This window comes from Tachyglossus aculeatus, chromosome 7 (assembly GCF_015852505.1).
Source record: "Tachyglossus aculeatus isolate mTacAcu1 chromosome 7, mTacAcu1.pri, whole genome shotgun sequence".
In the NCBI taxonomy this organism is placed as follows: domain Eukaryota; kingdom Metazoa; phylum Chordata; class Mammalia; order Monotremata; family Tachyglossidae; genus Tachyglossus; species Tachyglossus aculeatus.
Window position 1 is genome coordinate 46,641,474 of NC_052072.1, and position 21,195 is coordinate 46,662,668.

At 44.2% G+C, this 21,195-nt stretch overlaps 2 protein-coding genes across 6 annotated transcripts in view; one reads left to right on the forward strand and one right to left on the reverse strand.

Annotated features, from left to right (window-relative positions):
* The window catches only part of SCLY (selenocysteine lyase), a 102,477-nt gene that overhangs the window by 70,759 nt on the left and 10,523 nt on the right, over nucleotides 1-21,195 (reverse strand). The window lies entirely within an intron of this gene.
* LOC119930553 (nuclear body protein SP140-like) overlaps nucleotides 2,296-21,195 on the forward strand; it is a 44,877-nt gene continuing 25,977 nt past the window's right edge. For 3 of the 5 annotated variants that reach the window (XM_038749013.1, XM_038749016.1, XM_038749015.1), the window contains exons 1-4: nucleotides 2,296-2,693; nucleotides 11,127-11,265; nucleotides 17,354-17,513; nucleotides 20,149-20,229. In XM_038749013.1, the coding sequence (XP_038604941.1) occupies nucleotides 11,128-11,265; nucleotides 17,354-17,513; nucleotides 20,149-20,229 (379 nt within the window). In that variant the 5' untranslated portion in view covers nucleotides 2,296-2,693; nucleotide 11,127. Of the gene's footprint in view, nucleotides 2,694-11,126; nucleotides 11,266-17,353; nucleotides 17,514-20,148; nucleotides 20,230-21,195 lie in introns of those variants that run through there. The other 2 variants (XM_038749014.1, XM_038749017.1) reach the window with 2 other exon arrangements.

Below are 21,195 nucleotides of genomic sequence, written 5' to 3' on the forward strand. Positions count from 1 at the left end.
ACATAGGCCACTGCCTTTGGAGAAACAGGGTTTCTTACTGTAAGCTGTATTCTCCAAAAGATTTTAGTCTTGTCGGCTCATTACTAGGCCAAAGGAGGGGCTGTGGAAGAAATTTCATTCATTCAGTCTTATTTATTGAGCGCTTACTGTGTGCAGAGCACTGTATGAAGCACTTGGGAAGTACAAATGAGCGCTTACTGTGTGCAGAGCACTGTACAAAGCACTTGGGAAGTACAAATCAGCAGCATATAGAGACGGTCCCTCCCCAACAATGGGCTCGCAGTCTAGAAGGGGGAGACAGACAACAAAACAAAACAAGTAGACAGGTGTCAGTATCATCAAAATAAATCCACCCACTTGTCAGCTGTGTGACTTTGGGCAAGTCACTTAACTTCTCTGAGCCTCAGTTACCCCATCTGTAAAATGGGGATTAAGGTAATGAGCCCCACATTGGACAACCCTATCACCCTGTATCCTCCCCAGTGCTTAGAACAGTGCTTTGCACATAGTAAGTGCTTAACAAATACCAAAATTATTATTATGTGCATGTATCTATAATTTTATTCATTTGTACTGATGCCTGTTTACTTGTTTTATGACTGTCTTGCCCCTTCTAGACTGTAAACCCTGTGTGGGCAGGGATTGTCTCTCTTAATTGCTGAATTGTAGTTTCCAAGCGCTTAGTACAGTGCTCTGCACACAGTAAGTGCTAAGTAAATTCAATTGAATGAATGAATGAAAGTCAACCTAACCCTTCGCCCACGGACCTGCTCCTCTCTCTTGGTAGTTATTCAATTCAATTCAATTCAATCGTATTTATTGAGTGCTTACTGTGTGCAGAGCACTGTACTAAGCGCTTGGGAAGTACAAGTTGGGTCTGGACAAACTGTGGACAGTCCATTGTGTGTTTGCTCGTGTTTGTGTGTGGATGGCTGTGTGTGTTTGTGCGTGAAGAGGTTGTTTCCTTTCTCCACAATAACATTTGCTCTGTTTTGTGGAAAGGCTGACCGCCCCCTCCACGGACAGGAGTAGAAACTGGTAGGCGGGGGTGGGAAGGGGTGAGGCCAGACTGTGAGGAGACCCCCTGCACCACAAACAGGAGCAGAAACCCCCCCTGATAGATAAGGGGTCTCCCTCAAAGGCGGCTTTGAAGCTGCGGGGCTCTGAGTCCTCAGAGGAATCCACAGAGATCTGTTCCTAGTTATCATCATCATCATCAATCGTATTTATTGAGCGCTTACTGTGTGCAGAGCACTGTACTAAGCGCTCGGGAAGTACAAGTTGGCGACATATAGAGACAGCCCCTACTCAATAGTGGGCTCACAGTCATTGTGGGGAGCTGTGAAGCTATTAATCTGTAGTAAGTAAATGCTGTTTGGGCCAATGCAAAATTCATTCATTCGTTCATTCAATCGTATTTATTGAGCGCTTACTGTGTGCAGAGCACTGTACTAAGCGCTTGGGAAGTACAAGTCGGCAACATAGACGGTCCCTACCCAACGGCGGGCTTACAGTCTAGAAGGGGGAGACAGACAAAAAAACAAAACATGATCATCTGTTCCTAATTGTAGGGAGCTGTGAAGCTATTCATCTGTAGTAAGTAAATGCTGTTTGGGCCAATGCAAAATACCCCAAAACCTGAACCACCATCCAGCTGCCTCAAGCTAAATCTTGGGTCTCTGTGTATTCCACAGCCATGAACTGTCCACTTAATAATAATAATAATAATGATGGCATTTATTAAGTACTTACTATGTTCCCCCTTCTAGACTGTGAACCCGCTGTTGGGTACGGACCGTCTCTATATGTTGCCAACTTGGACTTCCCAAGCACTTAGTACAGTGCTCTGCACACAGTAAGCGCTCAATAAATATGATTGAATGAATGAATGAATGTGCAAAGCACTGTTCTAAGCGCCGGGGAGGTTACAAGGTGATCAGGTTGTCCCCCATGGGGCTCACAGTCTTCATCCCCATTTTACAGATGAAGTCACTGAGGCCCAGAGAAGTGAAGTGACTTGCCCAAAGTCACACAGCTGACAAGTGGCAGAGTCAGGATTTGAACCCATGACTTCTGACTCCAAGGCCTGTGCTCTTTCCATGGAGTCACGCTGCTTGTTGGCATAACTCCATTTCTGCTTTGGGCAGACTCTCCGCGAGTTCCTGTCTCTCTCTGCTTCCTCCCACTTGGCCTCCGCTTCAACCCTCTTCTCATTGGAAACTTTTTTTTAATTTTTGATTTCCGGGAGGTGGAAAGACCTTTCAGAAATGGAGGGAGTTTTAAAAATTTGCCAGGGAAAAACAACTGACTTCAGGTCTTATTCTATTTGGCAAATCCAGCTGTTCCTGCAAGCGGAATCGAGTTAAACCACAGCCACAATAATAGTAGTGGAGCTGACTTCTTCATGAGATTCACTTTTGCTAGAACTTCTGAGTTTGATCTGCTATCGAAGAGGAACCAAGAAAATGCAGAGAATCTGGGATTGACCCTTTCCCAAATTATCTGTCTATGAAAGTGCTGCTTGACTCTGCGGAGAGACCCGAGGAAACGGGGCATTTCCCGCCCTTGGACTGATTCCCTCCTTGCTTTCAGGAAGTACTTTCAGTTTCATTTCTCAGAAACAGTGACAAATCTGTAAGACATTCAAACGGAGACACATTCACCGGACCAGCAGGTAACATAACCAAGGGCAGGTAAGGAACAAGGAGAAGCTGCCTTGTGAGGAAACAATTTCTTCTGATTTTATTTCACTTCTTTCCTCCTGGTCTTTGACTCTCCTTTTTATTTTACTTCCTATTTCTCTGGGAGTGATCACGTTTGTGTGCGTGTGTGTATCTGAGCAGGGTAGCTAAGGGACCTGTTTGGTGGTGGCAGCAGGAATGAGTTGCAAAAAACAGAGAGATGAGAGATGAGAGAGATGAGAGATGAAGCACTTTTATCTTTCATCGTAGGAGGGAGAAGGAGTGTGTCCAAGGGTGCATGTGGGGAGTGAGGTCACTGGAGTGGAAAAGAGAAAAGAGACATGCCTTTCCAGAAAGGTAGGAAGATGCTCAGCTTGATTTGGGAGTCAGCCTTGGACATAGCCTCCCTTCTTCATTATTTTTTTTTTTTTGCTCAGTTTGAGTATCGATTTCTCCTGGGCTACTAAAAATGAACAATGGTTTCATCCATTTTACTACCACCGTCCTTCAGGGGTAGTTTTGTCAACAGTGTGACTCAGTGGATGGAGCATGGGCCTGGGACTCAAAAGAACGTGGATTCTAATCCGCCGCACGTCTGCTGCGTGACCTCGGGCATGTCACTTCGCTTCTCTGTGCCTCAGTTATCTCATCTGTAAAATGGAGATTACTGCTGTGAGCCCCATGTGGAACAGGGATTGGGTCCAACCTGATTAACTTGCATCTACACCAGTGATTAGAAAAGTGCTTAGCACATAGTAAGTGCTTAATAAATACTATAATTATTATTATTAAGAAGGAAAAAGGCTTAGTGCAATGCTCTGCACATGGTAAGCGCTCAGCAAATATGATTGAATGAATGAAAGGGGGTAGCTCAGGAGCGTCAAACAAGTCTGTGGGCTTAATATTTCATTTTGAAAATGCTGGGGAGCTGGCTTGTGCTGAGAGTCGTGGTGGGTAGGGTGGGGCTGGGTGACGATCAAGATGGAGGATGAGGCTGATGAGATGGCGGAGCTGAGTGCTCTGTTTTGGCCCCACTTCCTCCACAGACATTGTTGGCATTTTTTGATTTAATCTGCACTGAGAACGCCAGGAGCACTGGAACGCGCTGTCACGATCTCAAGCTCAACCAGCAGTTGAATTCCCAAATCCACCTCTCCCTTCCAGTTGGTCCATAGATATTCCCTTCCTGCCCCAAACCCTGTTCCCTCAGATTTTCACGCCCATATTCCTCTTCACCTATCAACCTTCACACTCCTCTGCACCTATTAACCAGTAGTATTTATTGAGCATTTGCTGTGGGCAGAGTGCCGTACTAAGCACTGCGAAAGTACAGTAGACTTGGTGATTGCAATCCATAGCCTCAAGGAGCTTACAATCCCTCCTCACTCTCATTCCTTCAGTTCTTCTCTGTCACACCCATGACCGGGAGTCAAGACTGCTCAGGCTGGGTCTAGCTTATGGGAGGGGAACATATAGACTGTGAGCCCGCTGTTGGGTAGGGACCGTCTCTATATGTTGCCAACTTGTACTTCCCAAGTGCTTAGTACAGTGCTCTGCACACAGTAAGCGCTCAATAAATATGATTGAATGAATGGTTTAGGGAAGCATGGCAGAGAAGAGCACGGTGGAGAGGAGCATGGTGGAGGGAAACATGGCAGAGGGGAGTGTGGAGGAGAGGAATTTGGGAGAAGAGAGCACAGCAGAGAGGAGAAAGGAGGAGAATATGGAGTAGGGGAGCATAGAGGAGGGGAATATGGAATAGAGGAGTCTGGCCTCCTCTAGCTGGGATGATATCCAGGCACTGGGTGTTGGAGTTAGATCTGGACTTGGAACCTAGATGGAAGCTCAAAACTACTGAAATAACTTCAGGGGGACAAAGACACACATGTATACACACATCTCTCTCTGCTAAACCTTCCTTCCCTCCTTCCTCCCTTCAGCGGGAGAGGCACTGTCAGATTTGCTCTCTGCATTTCTTTCAAGAGAAAGTTCGTTCATTCATTCATTCAGTCATATTTATTGAATGCTTAGTGTGCAAAGCACTGTATTAAGCACTTGGGAGAGTACAACAATAAACAAACACATTCCCACCAAGACTAGGTTGCCACAGACAGCCCTTGTAGATCCTGGACCCTGAGACACAGAGCAGCGTGGCTCGGTGGAAAGAGTCAGAGTTCATGGGTTCAAATCCCGGCTCTGCCAGTTGTCAGCTGTGTGACTTTGGGCAAGTCTCTTAACTTCTCTGTGTCTCAGTTTCCTCATCTGCAAAATGGGGATGAAGACTGTAAGCCCCCTGTGGGACAACCTCATCACCTTGTAACCTCCCCAGTGCTTAGAACAGTGCTTTGCACATAGTAAGCACTTAATAAATGCCATCATCATCATCAACCCTGTGTATATCACACCAGGCCTGAGGAGTAATAACACTAATAATAATAATCATGATAGTGGTATTTATTAAGTGCTTACTATGTGCCAGGCACTTTACTAAGCACTAGAAAAGTTACAAGATAATAGGTTGGATCCAGTCCCTTTCCCACATGGAACTCACGGTCTTAATCCTACCTGTCTACATGGGGTTTTTTTTGTTGTCTGTCTCCTCCTCCTAGACTGTGAGCCCCTCGTTGGGTAGGGACCTTCTCTATATGTTGCCGACTTGTACTTCCCAAGTGCTTAGTACAGTGCTCTGCAAACAGTAAGCACTCAATAAATACGATTGAATGAATGAATGAATGAGGAAACTGAGGCACAGAGAAATGAAGTGACTTATCCAAGGTCACACAACAGACAAGTGGCGGAGCTGGGATTAGAACCCAGGTCCTCTGGTTCCCAGGCCCCTGCTCTTTCCATCTGGCCAAGCCATGACATCAAAAGCACCATTTTTGCCAAATTCCAGTGTCTCCTATCCCTCTTCCCAGACCAGTATATCCCAGAATCTTTGGAATCCTCTCTCCCATTCATTCATTCATTCATTCAATAGTATTTATTGAGAGCTTACTGTGTGCAGAGCAGAAGCATCGTGGCTCAGTGGAAAGAGCATGGGCTTTGTAATCAGAAGTCATGGGTTTGAATCCCGGCTCCACCACATGTCTGCTGTGTGACCTTGGGCAAGTCACTTAACTTCTCTGAGCCTCAGTTCCCTCATCTGTAAAATGGGGATTAAGACTGTGAGCCCCACATGGGGCAACCTGATCACCTTGTATCCCCCAGCACTTAGAACAGTGCTTTGCTGTTCTAAGATTCGAGATACGAGTTAATCAGGTCAGACACAATCCCCGTCCCACATGGAATTCACAGTCTAAGTAGGACAGAGAATATTATTATCATTACTATGGTTATTATTATTATTATTATTATGGTATTTGTTAAGCTTGTTATTTGCCAGGAACTATTCTGAGCACTGGAGTAAATTCAAATTAATCAGGTTGGACAGAGATCCTGTCCCACGTGGGGCTCACAGTCTAAGTAGGAAGAAGGCCAGATATTCAACCACCATTTTACAAATGTGAAAACTGAGGCACAGAGAAGTTGTCACAAGGGGCAGAGCTGACACATGGGACACATGGGACAACCCGCATGAGACAACCTGATCACCTTGTATCCCCCAGCACTTAGAACAGTGCTTTGCACATAGTAAGTGCTTAACAAATGCCATTATCATTATTATTATTATTATTATTATTATTGTCACTAAGCACTTGGGAAGTACAAGTGGGCAACATAATCCAGATCCTGATTAACAGGCCCCCACTTCCGAGCTGTGGCATTCGCAAGTGAGAGTCAAGGGACAGGGAGGTTAGATGCTTAAAATAAAAACAGTGGCCACCAAGTCATCTGGTGACAGATCCGGGCCGGACGGGGGACAGAGCCTCTGAAATCCAGATTGTTCTGCCTAAAACTGGATTCATTCAATCGTATTTATTGAGCGCTTACTGTGTGCAGAGCACTGTACCAAGCGCTTGGGAAGTACAAGTTGGAAACATAGAGAGGTGGTCCCTACCCAACAGTGGGCTCACAGTCTAGAAGGCGGAAACAGTGAACAAAACAAAACATATTAACAAAATAAAATAAATTGAATAAATCTGTACAAATAAAATAGAGTAATAAATACGTACAAACATATATACATATATACAGGTGCTGTGGGGAGGGGAAGGAGGTAAGGCGGATGAATGACTCCCTCTCAAGGACAGTTTCTCCTGACCCTTTCTCTTTGAGGAAACTCAGGAGGTGAAGACTCAGGCTTCAGTAAGTTTGTATTCGAATCCACGGTAGAAAAGGAAGATGCCACTGTTGAGTTTTTGAGGCTGTGGATCAGAAAAGCAACAGTTCATCTGGACTGTAAGCTCGTTCATTCAATTGTATTTATTGAGCGCTTACTGTGTGCCGAGCACTGCACTAAGCGCTTGATGTAGACAGGGAACGCGTCTACCAACCCTGACATGTCTACTCTCCCAAGCATTTAGTATAGTCCTCTGCATACAGTAAGCAGTCAATAAATACGATTGCTTGATTGATTCCTGTCAACAAATTGGTGATGATAATGTTTCCCCTGAGGGCTGAGGAGAAAACATGAAGATGAACATTAAAGAAGGGCGTGGAGGTACCAAGTTAACAATTAAATCAAAATAGGAAAAACCTCAACTACTGCTTAAAAGCTCCCTCTACCCCTCCACTAATCTTTGACTTTTTTGGGCTGCTGACAGTGACGGACTGTTATAAAAGAGAGGTGCATCTGTAAGCGAGGTGATGAGCCAGAGAAAGCAAGATTTGGAAGGAGGAAGAATAAATATTCTTGGTCCCAACTGATCCTGAGAAGCCAAGGCATCTTGTGCCCTGGATGGACTCCTAAAGCTGGAAAATGCACCCCCAAACCCAGTAGCCTGGAGGGGTAATCGATCAGTATTGAGCGCTTACTGTGTGCAGAGTACTGTAGTAAGCGCTTGGGAAAGTATCGATCAATTAGTGGTAGTTATTGAGTGTTTTCTGTGTGCAGGGCATTTATTAAACACTTGGAAGAGCATGGTACAATAGATAGGGTTGACACGATTCCTGCTCTCAAATACCTTACAGTCTAGGAATGAAGAGATCAGGCCTGCTTTTGTACAGGGCAGTGTATGCCCAAGAGGAATCCAACACCAGGGTTTGGATTTCACCTGTGTTACATATTCACGGCCAAAGGACTGTAAACTCTCCGTGGTCAGGTAACAGAGTCTACCAACTCTTCTGTATTGTACTCTCCCAAGCGCTTAATGCAGTGCTCTGCACACAGAAACCACCTGATAAATGCCACCGATTGATTGACTGGAAGACAAGGAGCAGAGTTGGTTCAGTAAGGACCCAGCCCGTTACTAGAGGAAATGGTAGGAGGAAAGGGGCCAAGGGTAAAGACAAATTTGAATTGGGCGTCTTCTTGAATTTCTACAGCAGGATGTGGTTAATTCACCAGAGCAGAAATGACCCCATTTTTCTTGCCTCTAGAGCTAATGTTTGAAACCCACAAACTCTGTTCCTGTCTGAACTTTTTTCTTCATTTTTCTCTTGGTCCTTCACACCAAACTGGGAAGGAACATGAGGATTGAGACTTGGCCAAAAGCAGCTTGTTTCTGCCAACTGAATTTTCCTTCCTTCCCATAAACAATTCTACCAAGCCCAGGCCCTCAGGGCTGTGACCAAAGTGGGCCCACTTGGTCCTCCCGTCATTTGCGTTTTCACAGTGGGTTTGGGATAGACTGTCACTGGGGAATTATGAGATTATTATTGTTATTATTATGGTTGCTGTTAATGTTATTAAATTTTCTAGGCGCTTCACTATGTGGCAAGCACTGTTTCATTCATTCATTCATTCAATCATATTTATTGAGCACTTACTGTGTGCAGAGCACTGTACTAAGCGCTTGGGAAGTACAAGTTGGCAACCAGTAGAGACGGTCCCTGCCCAACAGCGGGCTCACAGTCCAGAAGTTAGACTGTTAGACTGGTAGACTGTTCTAAGTACTGGGATAGATACAAGTTAATCAGGTCAGACACAATCCCTGTCCCACATGGAATTCACAGTCTAAGTAGGACAGAGAATATTATTATCATTACTATGGTTATAATTATTATTATTATTATTATGGTGTTTGTTAAGCTCATTATTTGCCAGGAACTGTTCTGAGCACTAGAGTAAATTCAAATTAATCAGGTTGGACAGAGATCCTGTCCCACATGGGACTCACAGTCTCAGTAGGAAGAAGGCCAGATATTCAATCACCATTTTACAAATGTGAAAACTGAGGCACAGAGAAGTTAAGTCACGAGGGTCAGAGCTGACATGAGAACCCAGGTTCTCTGATTCCCAGGCCCATGCTCTTTCCACTGGGATATGCTGCTCCTCTTAACTGGATAGAACCCGATGGGATGTCAGAAGAAACTGCGGGGTGACTTTGCAAGGTGTCAAAGAAGGTACGGATACTTTAACAAAAATAATAATAATTGTGGCATTTGTTAAGCTCTTACTATGATGCCAGGCACCGTACTAAGTGCTGGGATAGATACAAGATAATCAGATTGGACACAGTCCATCTTCCCCATGGGGCATACAGTCTTAATCCCCATTTTACAGATGAGGGAACAGAGGCACGGAGTAGTGAAGTGACTTGTCCAAGATCACATAGCAGACAAGTGGAGGAGGCAGAATTAGAACCCAGGTCCTTCTGATTCCCAGTCCTGTGGTCTATCCACGAGACCAGGCTGCTTCTCCTTAACTATCAAGGTTTCTGTTTCTGCTGGGTGAACCTCACCTGATCTTTTTTATTAGTGAAGTTTGAAGTTCACGGATAACCCACATCTTCTGACTTCCTTCCACCATTTTTCAGATGAGTAATTGGAAGCAAAAACTCCCCTAGGGCAGGAACCTTTGACAGGCAGTCTGCTCCTCAGGAGGCCGTTTATTAAATCATTCATTCATTTATTCTTTCAGTTGTATTTATTCAGCACTTACTGTGTGCAGAGCACTATACTAAGCGCTTGAAAAGTACAATTCAGCAATAAAGAGAGACAGTCCCTGACCATAGTGGGCTTACAGCCTAGAGCTGGGGAGAGTGACATCAAAACAAGTAAACAGGCATCAATCTAAATAGAATTATACATATATGCATATATCGTAAGTGCTGAGGGGCGGGGAGAAGGGGGTAAGAGCAAAGAGAAAGAATCAAGGTGACATGGAAGGGAGGGGGAGCTGAGGAAAAGGGGGCCTACTCTGGGAAGGCCTCTTGGAGGAGAATCCTGACACCCCACTTAATTGTGTAACAGTCTCATTGCATTTTGCAAAGTCCTCTTCCTCAGCCTGGGGTGAAGTGTGGTCTAGGCTAAAAGTCAGCCTCTTCTTGACAGTCCTGGCGGTAATTTTAGTCCAGAGCTGTGGCTGTGACAGGGTTAACAGCAGGATGGAGGGGGTCAGAGGGGAAGTGAAAGCCATCACTTTAAATAGCTGTTTGCTCCAACAGCCACAGACATGGGCCAGTATGCCCAGTTATCGCAGTGGCCTTGGCTAGTAGCCTCAGGAATCAATCAGTCAAAGGTATTCATTGAACATTTGATATGCGCCCCACCATCAACCCCACAGCACTTATGTACATATCTACAAATCCTATATTATAAATTATTTATATTAATGTCTTTCTCCACCTCTAGACTGTAAGCTCATTGTGGGCAGGGAACATATTTAGCAACTCTGTTGTGTTATGCTCTCCCAAGCACTTAGTACAGTGCTCTGAATACAGTAAGTGTTCAATAAATATCACCGATGATGGTGAATAAATGCCATTGATGATGATGACGATGTTGATTGAGAGCTTCCTGTGTCCACAACACAGTACTAAACTCTTGAGTGAGTTCATTAACAAACTTATTATTTTTATTATTGTCATTACAATCAAGTTAGTAGACATGATCCCCGCCCTCAAGGATCTTACAGTCTAGCAGAGGAGTTTACAGTCTAGCCTTAATTGAAACCATCCCTTCCCGCCCGCCAAGAAACTTTTCTTTTTGACAGTCCTCTCTATCACTCACATTTTTTTAGACTGTTGGGTAGGGACTGTCTCTATATGTTGCCAGTTTGTACTTCCCAAGTGCTTAGTGCAGTGCTCTGCACACAGTAAGTGCTCAATAAATACGATTGATGATTTCTCATGCCTAGAACATACAACCAGGACCCAGAAAAACTCAGATGCCACGGAATTGGGGTGGATCATCTCAGGCGGTATTTGGAGAAACCCAAGGGACCCGACACCTTCAATGGCTCAAAACCAAGTGCCCCTGCCTCTCTTGGAGTTCCATGGGATTCACCATATTCCTTCTCAATACTCCACTCTCCACAAACCCGGGGAAGTCACCAAACCCAAGACCCCCATTTTTCCCTGGAATGTCACCATCTAATTGATTGTTGTCATTTTTCCACAGGATGGACCCCGAGCTAGAGAATCACCTTTTAATCAAGTTCAAGGAAAAGAAGGTGGCTATATCGAATGCTGTGAACAAGCTCTTTCCCTTCATCTACAGCCTGAGGGACCAAGCGCTAATCAGCAATAGTATGCTGCAGGTGAAGGCCGGGTGCCATCTCGGGGGAGTCGGGTCACCAGGCTGAGAGGGGACTAGATTGGTACTGTGGGGGCTTTTGTTGTTCACTTTGGTGGCTTGAGGGACCCAGCTAAATCTCATTTGGAAATGGGGAACATATAGACTTCTGTGCATCAGGACTAAAGTCAATTTAGAATTCTTCTGCCTTCCTTCTAGACTGTAAACTCGTCCTCTAGACTATAAGCTCATCCACTCGACTGTAAGCTCATTGTGGGTGGGGAATGTGTCTATTATATTGTTGTGTGGTACTCTCCCCAGTGCTTAGTACAGTGCCCTGCACACAGTAAACACTCAATAAATACAACTGACCAATTTCCCCCACCTGAGAGGCACTAAAACCTTCCAGGGAACAGCCAATTGGATGGACGCTAGTGAATCGCAGGCCAGTGGTCCATGCAGCTGCCACAGACCAAGGCCACTAAGCATCCCTGACTTACATTCTCACATGCCAGAGGGACTTTCTGGAATCTCAAGATCCACTCTAGGGGGGTTGGAGGGACTGGAGTGGAACTAGGAAATGTAGCCATTCCAGGGAATCTGTAGCCATCACAAGGGATCTATGCCCAGTTACTTGGAAATCCCTCAGAGAGGCAAGACAACTCTTCTTCTTTTCCCCTCCCCGTGGACCTTCCTTGAGATGATCTTACTGGTTGCGGGAGAGGCTCGGAACCCCCTTCGTTATGGGCAGAGAATGTGTCTGCTAATTCTGTTATATTGTATTCTCTCAAGCCCTTACTACAGTGCTCTGCACTGTAGTAAGTGCTCAGTAATTACCACTGATCGATTGATTATTATGGCAGCTGCAGTTTATCTAATCCAAACTCTCCCAGTGCAGGAAAAGTGGTTGGATTCTGTAATCTTGGTACCAGGGGAGGTTTCCCAGCTTTGGGATGTTTCCCCATGGCAGAAAGTGGGATGGAAATGTGAAGAAGAGTTAACTGTCCCTTGATTTTACACTCCTGAATGGTACAGAACTGCACTGAAAGATCCAGGAGGCAACGCATCAGGCCATTACTGTTCATGGAGCTAAGCAGGGTATAATATCAAAGCCTGAAAAAGGACTCCCAAAGAAAGAAGCACACGGTAGAATGAGAAGAAACAATATCACAATCTGTGAGGAATCTACAGACCAAATTCTTTAGCCAAAATTGCAAAGGTATAGTTTAACAATAGATCACAAATTCTACAGGCTCAGCTCAACAGGAGTCAGTCAATCCATCAATGGTATGTATTAAGCCCCTATTTTGTACTAGGCACTGTACTAAACACTTAGATGACTACAAGAGTCGCAAGCCACACATTCCCTACCCTCAGGGAACTTGCAGTTTACTTTGTGGGGCACAGATATTTATTTACAGGAAGGCTTTAGTTATTTATTTGTCTATTTATTTATATTAATGTCTGTCTCCCCCTCCAGACTGAGCTCCCTGTGGGCAGGAATGTGTCCGTTTGTTGTTATATTGTACTCTCCCGAGCACTTAGTACGGTGCTTTGCACACAGCGCTCAATAAATACGAATGAATGAAAAGGCTGACAGGGCTTCCCAGCTACAGTTCGTGTAAAAGCAATGAGACTGTCACCTTCTCACCATAGATCTCTCTCTTTCTCTCTCTCTCTCTCTCTCTCTCTCTCTCTCTCTCTCTCTCTCTCTCTCTCTGTGTCTATCTATCTATCTCTCTCTCGTTGTCTTAGGAATTTATTTCAAAGATGGGCTGCCACAACCTGCTCTGAAAAAAATTTAGCTCTTAATTGGGAAAATTACTACTTTTCATTAAATGGAGTTTTCTGGAGCCTCTTGGTCTGGCATGCATGACCGGCACTTTATATCAAGTGTTTCCTGGAGTCTTTGTTTGACCAGCTAAAGAATTCATAAATTACTGTTAATTGGCAGTTATTGCTGTATCCCCAGAGAGGAGACTTTGTCATCAAAGGATAGAGTTTTATCAGTCAATCAATCAATCCCCTTTATGTAATTTCTTACTTTTCCTTTCTTCTTCTCACATACCAAATCTCTCTTCCAACTCATGTTTTCCAGGTCCATGTCCTTTGCATGCTGTCTCATGACCTGCAATTTATTTTAACTTCTGTCTCCCCTACTAGACTGTGAGCTCCTCAAGGGCAGGGATCGTGTTTACCACTTCTGTTGTATTCTCCCAAGCACTTACTACACAGCTCTGCACTCAGTAAATTCGATTGATTGATTGATTGACCTTGTGATGTTACAATACTGTTCTCAGGTTAAGAAGCTGGTCTTTTCTCACAGCCTTTAGCTTGTTTTTGGTTTTTCTCTGGCCTCCGGGCCTTTAGCGTAACTTAGGACATGTCATTCATTCATTCATTCATTCATTCATTCATTCAATCGTATTTATTGAGTACTTACTGTGTGCAGAGCACTGTACTAAGCACTTGGGAAGTACAAGTTGGCAACAGTGGGCTCACAGTCTAGGAATGTCAAGTCTCCTTGCCCAGCAAGGGTCATGCTGCCACACCCAGATTTTTATTTTTTTCCCTCTACTACCTTCATAATAATAATAATTATGGTATTTGTTAAGCACTTATTATTTGTCAAGCACTGTACTATCAGCCCCATGGCCCCCCCAGCTGAGCACTAGTCCCAAATGAAGCAGCTCGCATGAAACGGGGCAGTCTGCTTTCTACCTGAGTCCTGGTGGTTAATATTCATTCATTCATTCAATCGCATTTATTGAGCGCTTACTGTGTGCTGAGCACTGTACTAAGCGCTTGGGAAGTACAATTCGGCAACAGATAAAGACACTCCCTACCCGACAATGGGCTCACTGTCTAGAAGGGGGAGACAGACAACAAAACAAGTATAGAGGTACAGTGCCCAGCGCTTAGTACAGTAACAAATGCCATTATTAATAAAAATAATAATAATAATGGCATTTATTAAGGGCTTACTACATGCAAAGCACCCATATAACTGGCTCTTAAAGGATATGATGCTGCCCTTTAAGTTTCTCCGCCTCAGCTCAGGGTAGGAAGGGAATAGACGGAAGGAAGCTCAACCAACTGCCTGCCTCCCTGCAGGAGCTGTTCTAAGTGCCCCTCCGCCGTCCATTCCCTCACGGGCTGGTTTTTCTGGCTAGACTCCTGAGCCGTTCAGGTCAGACTCGGATTGCGGTGTCTCCAGACGCTGAGGTCTTGGGAGGTTGATCTGCAGTCTCTGCTCCCTGCCACTTCTTCCTATTCTGCCACCTTCTCCTCTTCCTGCTGTGCCACCATGCTGCGGTGGCATTCGTGCCCCGCTTTGCCTCCTGTTCAGATCTTCTCCAAACCTCTGCTCCAGCCCTGCTCCTCTCCTCCCTCGACTGCAGCAGGTCAGCTGATTTCTTCAAGGCTATCCATTTCTCATTCATTCGTTCATTCAATCGTATCTATTGAGAGCTTACTGTGTGCAGAGCACTGTACTAAGCGCTTGGGAAGTATAAGTTGGCAACATATAGAGACGGTCCCTACCCAACAACGGGCTCACAGTCTAGAAGGGGGAGACGGACAACAAAACAAAACATGTGGGCAGGTGTCAAGTCATCAGAATAAATAGAAATAAAGCTAGATGCACTTCATTAACAAAATTAATAGAATAGTAAATATGTGGAAGTAAAATAAATAATCTGTACAATAATAAATCAGTAATAAATCTGTATAAGTGAAATAAATAATCTGTACAAAAATAAATCAGTAATAAATCTGTACGAACATGTGTACAGGTGCCGTGGGGAGGGGAAGGAAGTAGGGCGGGGGATGGGGAAGAGGAGAGGAAAAAGGGGGCTCAGTTTGTTGGAAGGACTTAGGTGTTTAAAAAAAGTAGGAGAGAGGAAAACCAAGGGAAAGAGGAATGGTTTTATTCCCAATTTAGTTTCCCAGTTCTTAAGCAAAAATAATAATGTGGTGATTGAACCAAAGGATGTCAAAACCCCTCGAAACAAGTGGTCATTTACCAGCAGAGAGAAATGAATCTTTCTTTCTTTTATCGTTTGATTTTAAGTGTTTTGAAATGAAACATTAATGAAACATTAGAACTGTACTCAACCAAATTGAATTTGGTCAGAATTCCTTTTCTACAGAATCATTTTGTTGTGTACTGTACTACTTAGTAGCTGCCAGATAAGGATAAATGTCTGGAATTTTCATGGTCAAATATATTTCAATCAATCAATGAATCAATCAATCTATTGTATTTATTGAGCACTTATTGTGTGCAGAGCATTGTAATAAGTACTCGGGAGAGTGCAATACAACAGAGTTGTGGGCAGGGAATGTGTCTGTTATATTGTTATATTGTACTCTCCCAAACTCTTAGTACAGTGTTCCACACTCAGTAAGCCATTCAATAAATATGATTAACTGACTGACTAGACATTTTTCTTACCCACAAGGAGACAACAGTCTAGAAGGGGCGACAGACATTAAAATAAATTATGGATATGTACGTAAGTGCTGTGGGGTTGAGGGTGGGGTAAAAATAGGTTGCAAATCCAAGTGCAAGGGTGATCCACGAGGGAGAGTGATTAGGGGAAATGAGGGCTTAGTCTGAGAAGGTCCCTTCGAGGAGATGTGATTTTAATAAGGCTTTGAATGGGGGAACGTAGTCGCCTGACAGAGCGAGTTCCAGGACAGAGGCAGGATGTTAGCAAGCAAGGTGGTGAAATAGATTAAATCTAGGTTGGCATTGGAGTGAAGTGAGTGTGCTGGGTTGTGTTTGTTTGTTTTTTTTACACTGGTATGTACAATTCATAGGATATTTGTTACTCATTTACTAGGTAGAGGTTATCTGTCTACAAGACTTTCTCCAAACAATGAAATCCTCCAATGCCCTGCTATGGGGCAAGGAAGATTCAGATGCTAGCAAATATTTCTTTCTGCATCAGATATTTAAGAGACATCTATAAGACTGTGTTGAAAACACAAATGAGGCTTTTTCCTCGTGGGTGGGTCATCACAACACTATGCTCGGAAATATTTGTACAGTGTTAACAGCCATTGGAAAACGTTTAGTACATATTTACTGTTCTTTTTATTTTGTTAATGATGTGCATATAGCTTTAATTCTATTTGTTCTGACGATTTTGACACCTGTCTACAAGTTTTGTTTTGTTGTCTGTCTCCCCCTTCTAGACTGTGAGCCTGTTGTTGGGTAGGAACCGTCTCTATGTGTTGCCGATTTGTACTTCCCAAGTGCATAGTACAGTGCTCTGCACACAGTAAGCGCTCAGTAAATATGATTGAATGAATGAATGAATGACTAGTAAGAAATCTGTGAGGTGAGGAAGGAGCAGACAAGGTGATAGAGTGCTTTAAAGCCAATGGTAAGGAATTTCTGTTTGATGTAGAGGTGAAAGCGCTACCAGTGGAGTTTCTTGGGGAGTGGAGAAATGGACTCGCTTTTTTTTAGAAAAACGATCCAGGAAGCCCAGTGAAACATACACTGAAGAGGACAGAGTCAGGAGGCAGAGAGGCCAGCAAGGAGGCCGATGCAGTAGTCAAGGAGGGATAGGATAAGTACTTGGATCAGCATAGTGGCAGTTTGGATATAGAGGAAAGGGTGGATTTTAGTGATGTTGTGAAGGTCGAACCAACAGAATGTGTGAGGCGTTGATTTTGTAGTTTGAAGGAGAGAGATGTGTCGAGGATAATGCCAAGGTTGTGGGTTTGTGAGACAAGGAGGATAGTAGTGCTGTCGACAGTGATGGGAAAGTCAGGGGGAGGAGCAGGTTTGGGTGAAGGGATGATGAGTTCCATTTTGCAACCAGTAAGGTTTAGGTGTCAGCAGGACATCCAAGTAGAGATGTCCTGAAGTTGGCAGGAAATATGAGATTGTGGAGGCGGAAGAAGATCAGGACTGGAGATGTAGATTTGGGAGTCATCCTCATAAAGACGGTAGTAATTGCTGGTATCTAACAATTAAAGCATGTATTGTCTACGAAATGCATTGAAATAGCACTACAATACCTAAGAGGACACCGTTTTGAACATAGAGCTCTTTATATTTTCGAGGAATAATAAATTCATTGAATTTTGCTTCTCAGCACTGCAAAAATGAATCAGTCCCCATAGGGCAGAGAATATATAATATTCTTGAAAAGCTGGAGAAGAAGTTCAACAAGAAGGTCCTGAAAGTTCTGTTCAACAGAAACAATATTATGGAATACCCGGATTTGAAGCGGATCCGTAGGAACTTCGAAGACGGTGATTATGACACTTTCAAATGCTCTAAGGCCCGTCCCAGGGCCCTCTGGCCAGACATGACTCACTGCCGGGGGTGGTTCATTCATTAATTCAGTTGTATTTATCGAGCGCTTACTTTGTGCAAAGCACTGTACTAAGTGCCGCTGAGCACTGTACTAAGTGCTTAGCACTGTTGCTTTCACAGTCAGGATCGCAGAAGTGTGCCTCTCACTTCTTCTAAATAAGTCCATGCTCCAAAGGTTATTGCAGAATATCCAGATTATTTTGTCTGCTTAGATTTCCTTGTCTGGAACTTTTTGGCGTTACGAAACTTTTCAATCCTGGCCTCTTAAGTCACGGTTTTGTTTTAATGGTCCCATTTAACATCCTGTTTATTTAGCTAAGATTGATAATGATATCTGTCGTCATCTGTTGAACTCTCATTATGCTCTGAACACTGAGTTCAGGCACAGTTCCTGTTCCACACGGGGCTCATAGTCTAAGCGGGAGAGAGAAGAGGTGGTTGATCCCCATTTTACAGATGAGAAAACTGAGGCACCGGGAAGTTAAATGACTTGCTCAAGGTCACTTTTCAGTCAAGTAGCAGGGTCGGGATTGAACCCAGGGCTACCTGACTCCCATTCCAGTGATTTTTCCAGTAGATCACACGGCTTTTCATCTAGACTCAGTCCTGGAAGAACTTTTGAAAATGTTCACTACCCACAGAAATATTTCTCAGCCCCCAGTTTTCATCTGAAGCAGCGTGGCTCAGTAGAAAGAGCACGGGCTTTGGAGTCAGAGGTCATGGGTTCAAATCCCGGCTCAGCCACTTAGCTGTGTGTTGGGCAAGTCACTTAACCTCTCTGGGCCTCAGTTACCTCATCTGTAAAATGGGGATTAACACTGTGAGCCCCACGTGGGACAATCTGATCACCTTGTAACCTCCCCAGTGCTTAGAACAGTGCTTTGCACATAGTAAGTGCTTAATAAATGCCATTATTATTATTATTATCTGCTGAAGGAACTTCTGTGTGATTCAGCCTTGTCAGGGCTTCAGGATCCAAACCTTGAACGCCCAGTCAGACCAGCAGAGATCAAAATCTAGTCAGGTTTGAACTGGGTTCCTATGGGACCACAACTCCCAGCAGCCCATGGGGGCAGCCAAACAAGGGGGCAGTGGCCTGATTGCAGCACCAATGGTGTACTGAAGCAATCAATCAATCAGTCATAATTATGGAGCGCTTACTATGTGCAGAGCACTGTACTAAGAGCTTGGGAGAGTGCAATGCGGTAGAATTAGCAGACATGTTCCCTGCCCATAAGGCTGGAGCTCACAGTCTGGACAAGGTGACAGCATTAATATGAAAAATACAATTAATATGAATGAATTTCATTAATATGACTATTAATATGAATAACACCATTGATATGAATAAGTACTATTAATATGAATAATAATGCTGATATGAACAAGCACTATTGCTATGAATAAGTAGCAAATGCTCCAGGCTCACATCTCTAAGGGCTGCCAGGTAGTTCATTCATTCAATCTTATTTATTGAGCACTTATGGTGTGCAGAGCACTGTATTAAGTGCTTGGGAAGTACAAGTTGGCAGTTGTTTGAGGACACCGGTGTCTGCTGAGTCTAGAAGAGTGGCTCCCCGAAGTTCCTTTATTTCTGTGGCACTGCTGCCCTAATCGCCTCAGAGTTTGGTTAATGGTGGTATTTGTTAAGCGCTTACTACAGGCAAAGCACTGTTCTAAGTGCTAGAGCACAGTTCTAAGCGCTGGACGCCACTGTAGCAGGGCTTCTTGATTCACAGCCAGAGTGGACAGAGATTAGGAAAGGATCATCCACTCCTCAAAACCCTGACTCTGCTCCACAAAGGAGCCCTCAGTCTGGCCCTGGGCCTACCCTTCAGCCCTTCAGCAGTGTGCCCTGAAGGGAGGCTTATACTATGTTCGGTTTTGGCTCAGATCTGGACCTGATTTGGTGCCCACCACTGGTGATCTGGGCCAACTTGGGTTAGCGATTCCCAGCCCAGGCAGCACCCACGTGTCTGATCCCAAGAGGATTCCAGAGGTCAGAAGGGACCACAGCAGGGCCAGTTAGTTCCTCAGACAACTTGACCACTCAGACCTGCTTCAAAGGCAGCCCAGGAGTCAATTTGGTGCCAGAATGGCTCTGCCCCAAGCAGAGCCACCTTTTGGGCTGGCAATTTTTCTTCCAGGACTGGAATGAAATTTGTCCGATCAACAGCACACCCTAAATAAGGACCACAAGTGTCGGTTTTCAGCAGGAAAGCCAGTAGCCAGCTACCCTCTGAGGGGAGTCCAAGGGAGGAGAGGGAGTCTGCAGGCTTGCTTCGGAAGGGGAAGTGTTCGGCCAATTCCCTGAACTACGGAAAGAGGCTCGAGATCCCTGGAGGCAGGGATATTGGGATTCTCTAGGGAAAGTCTTCAGGTCCCATATCTCCTTTTGATGAGGCCCACCCATATAATGGGAGGACCTTATCCTCTTTGACACCACAGACTGCACCAGACCAATCGATTGGCTTTTTCTGCCATTGAGGAAAAGAAAGTAGAACTGAAGATAGCACACACTTCTGGATTCATGCCCTTCCTGGAGGTAACTGACTTTTTTTTCCTGTTCAGTGCTTAGTGATGACTCTTCTCCGGAGAGAAGTGACTCAGAAGAAGCGATGGAAATCAACAATACACCCAGGTCTCCTCAAGGTAACATGTTGAAAGGTTGAATCTGAGAGGTTGAATTGTGCTTTTCCCTCCCATTTGAAGCAGGGGGAAATCCCGCTTTGTGGAATCACAGTGATGCTAGCCTTAACCCTAACCCTAACTCTACTTATCCGTAATCCTGCCCTTAACAATAACAATAATAATTGTGGTTTTTTGGCCAGCTGATATGCTGAAAGGAGCAACAGCAAAACTACTCTAAATTTCCTTCCCAAATCCCTTTTCTCCTTTTTCAAAAACCAGTCAGTCTTTGAGTACTATTTACTATTCCCTTTTGAAAATACTAAAATGATAGGCAATTAGCAATAATAAACTATTTCTTAATTTATGTAGAGAGATGTATATTGAAAATCTTTGTTTACTGATCCCCTTTCTGGGTCTTATCATTAGGAAAAGCCTCCTAATAGATCATTCATTTCCTCAATTTTCCAACTGTGACTTTTGAAATTATGAAATAGCTTCTCCCAAACCTGTTTTATGCCAGTTGTGACTAAGGATGCTCCTCTAGCTGCAGTGCCCTTCAGATCTTTGGTTTTATTTTGTGTAGTTGTCCATGTCTTTATGTTGCCTTAGTGTTTGGTTTCATCCCTCTTTACGTGTCTGTCTGCTTTCCCAGCATTATATTTTTAGATTATGCACTCTCTGAGGGCCAACCTGGGAATTCTTTCCCAGGGCTTAGCACAGAGCTCTGCATATAGAAAGCCCTTAATAAATACTATTACTATTGCTAATAACCAAAGGACTCCTTGAGTTCTTCATGATCAAAAGCATACTGAGGCTAGCAAAAACCTGCAACAGAACATACAGATCAAGCTAACACCCACACACAACCAGTGGTAGAGCACAAAGCTGGAGAGATCTAGTAAGTTGTTGACTGCCATCCAACTAAGGTCTTGCACTGATCAGTAAAGAAGTTCTCTCTGCTCCCATACATGTTCCGGCAGTACCATT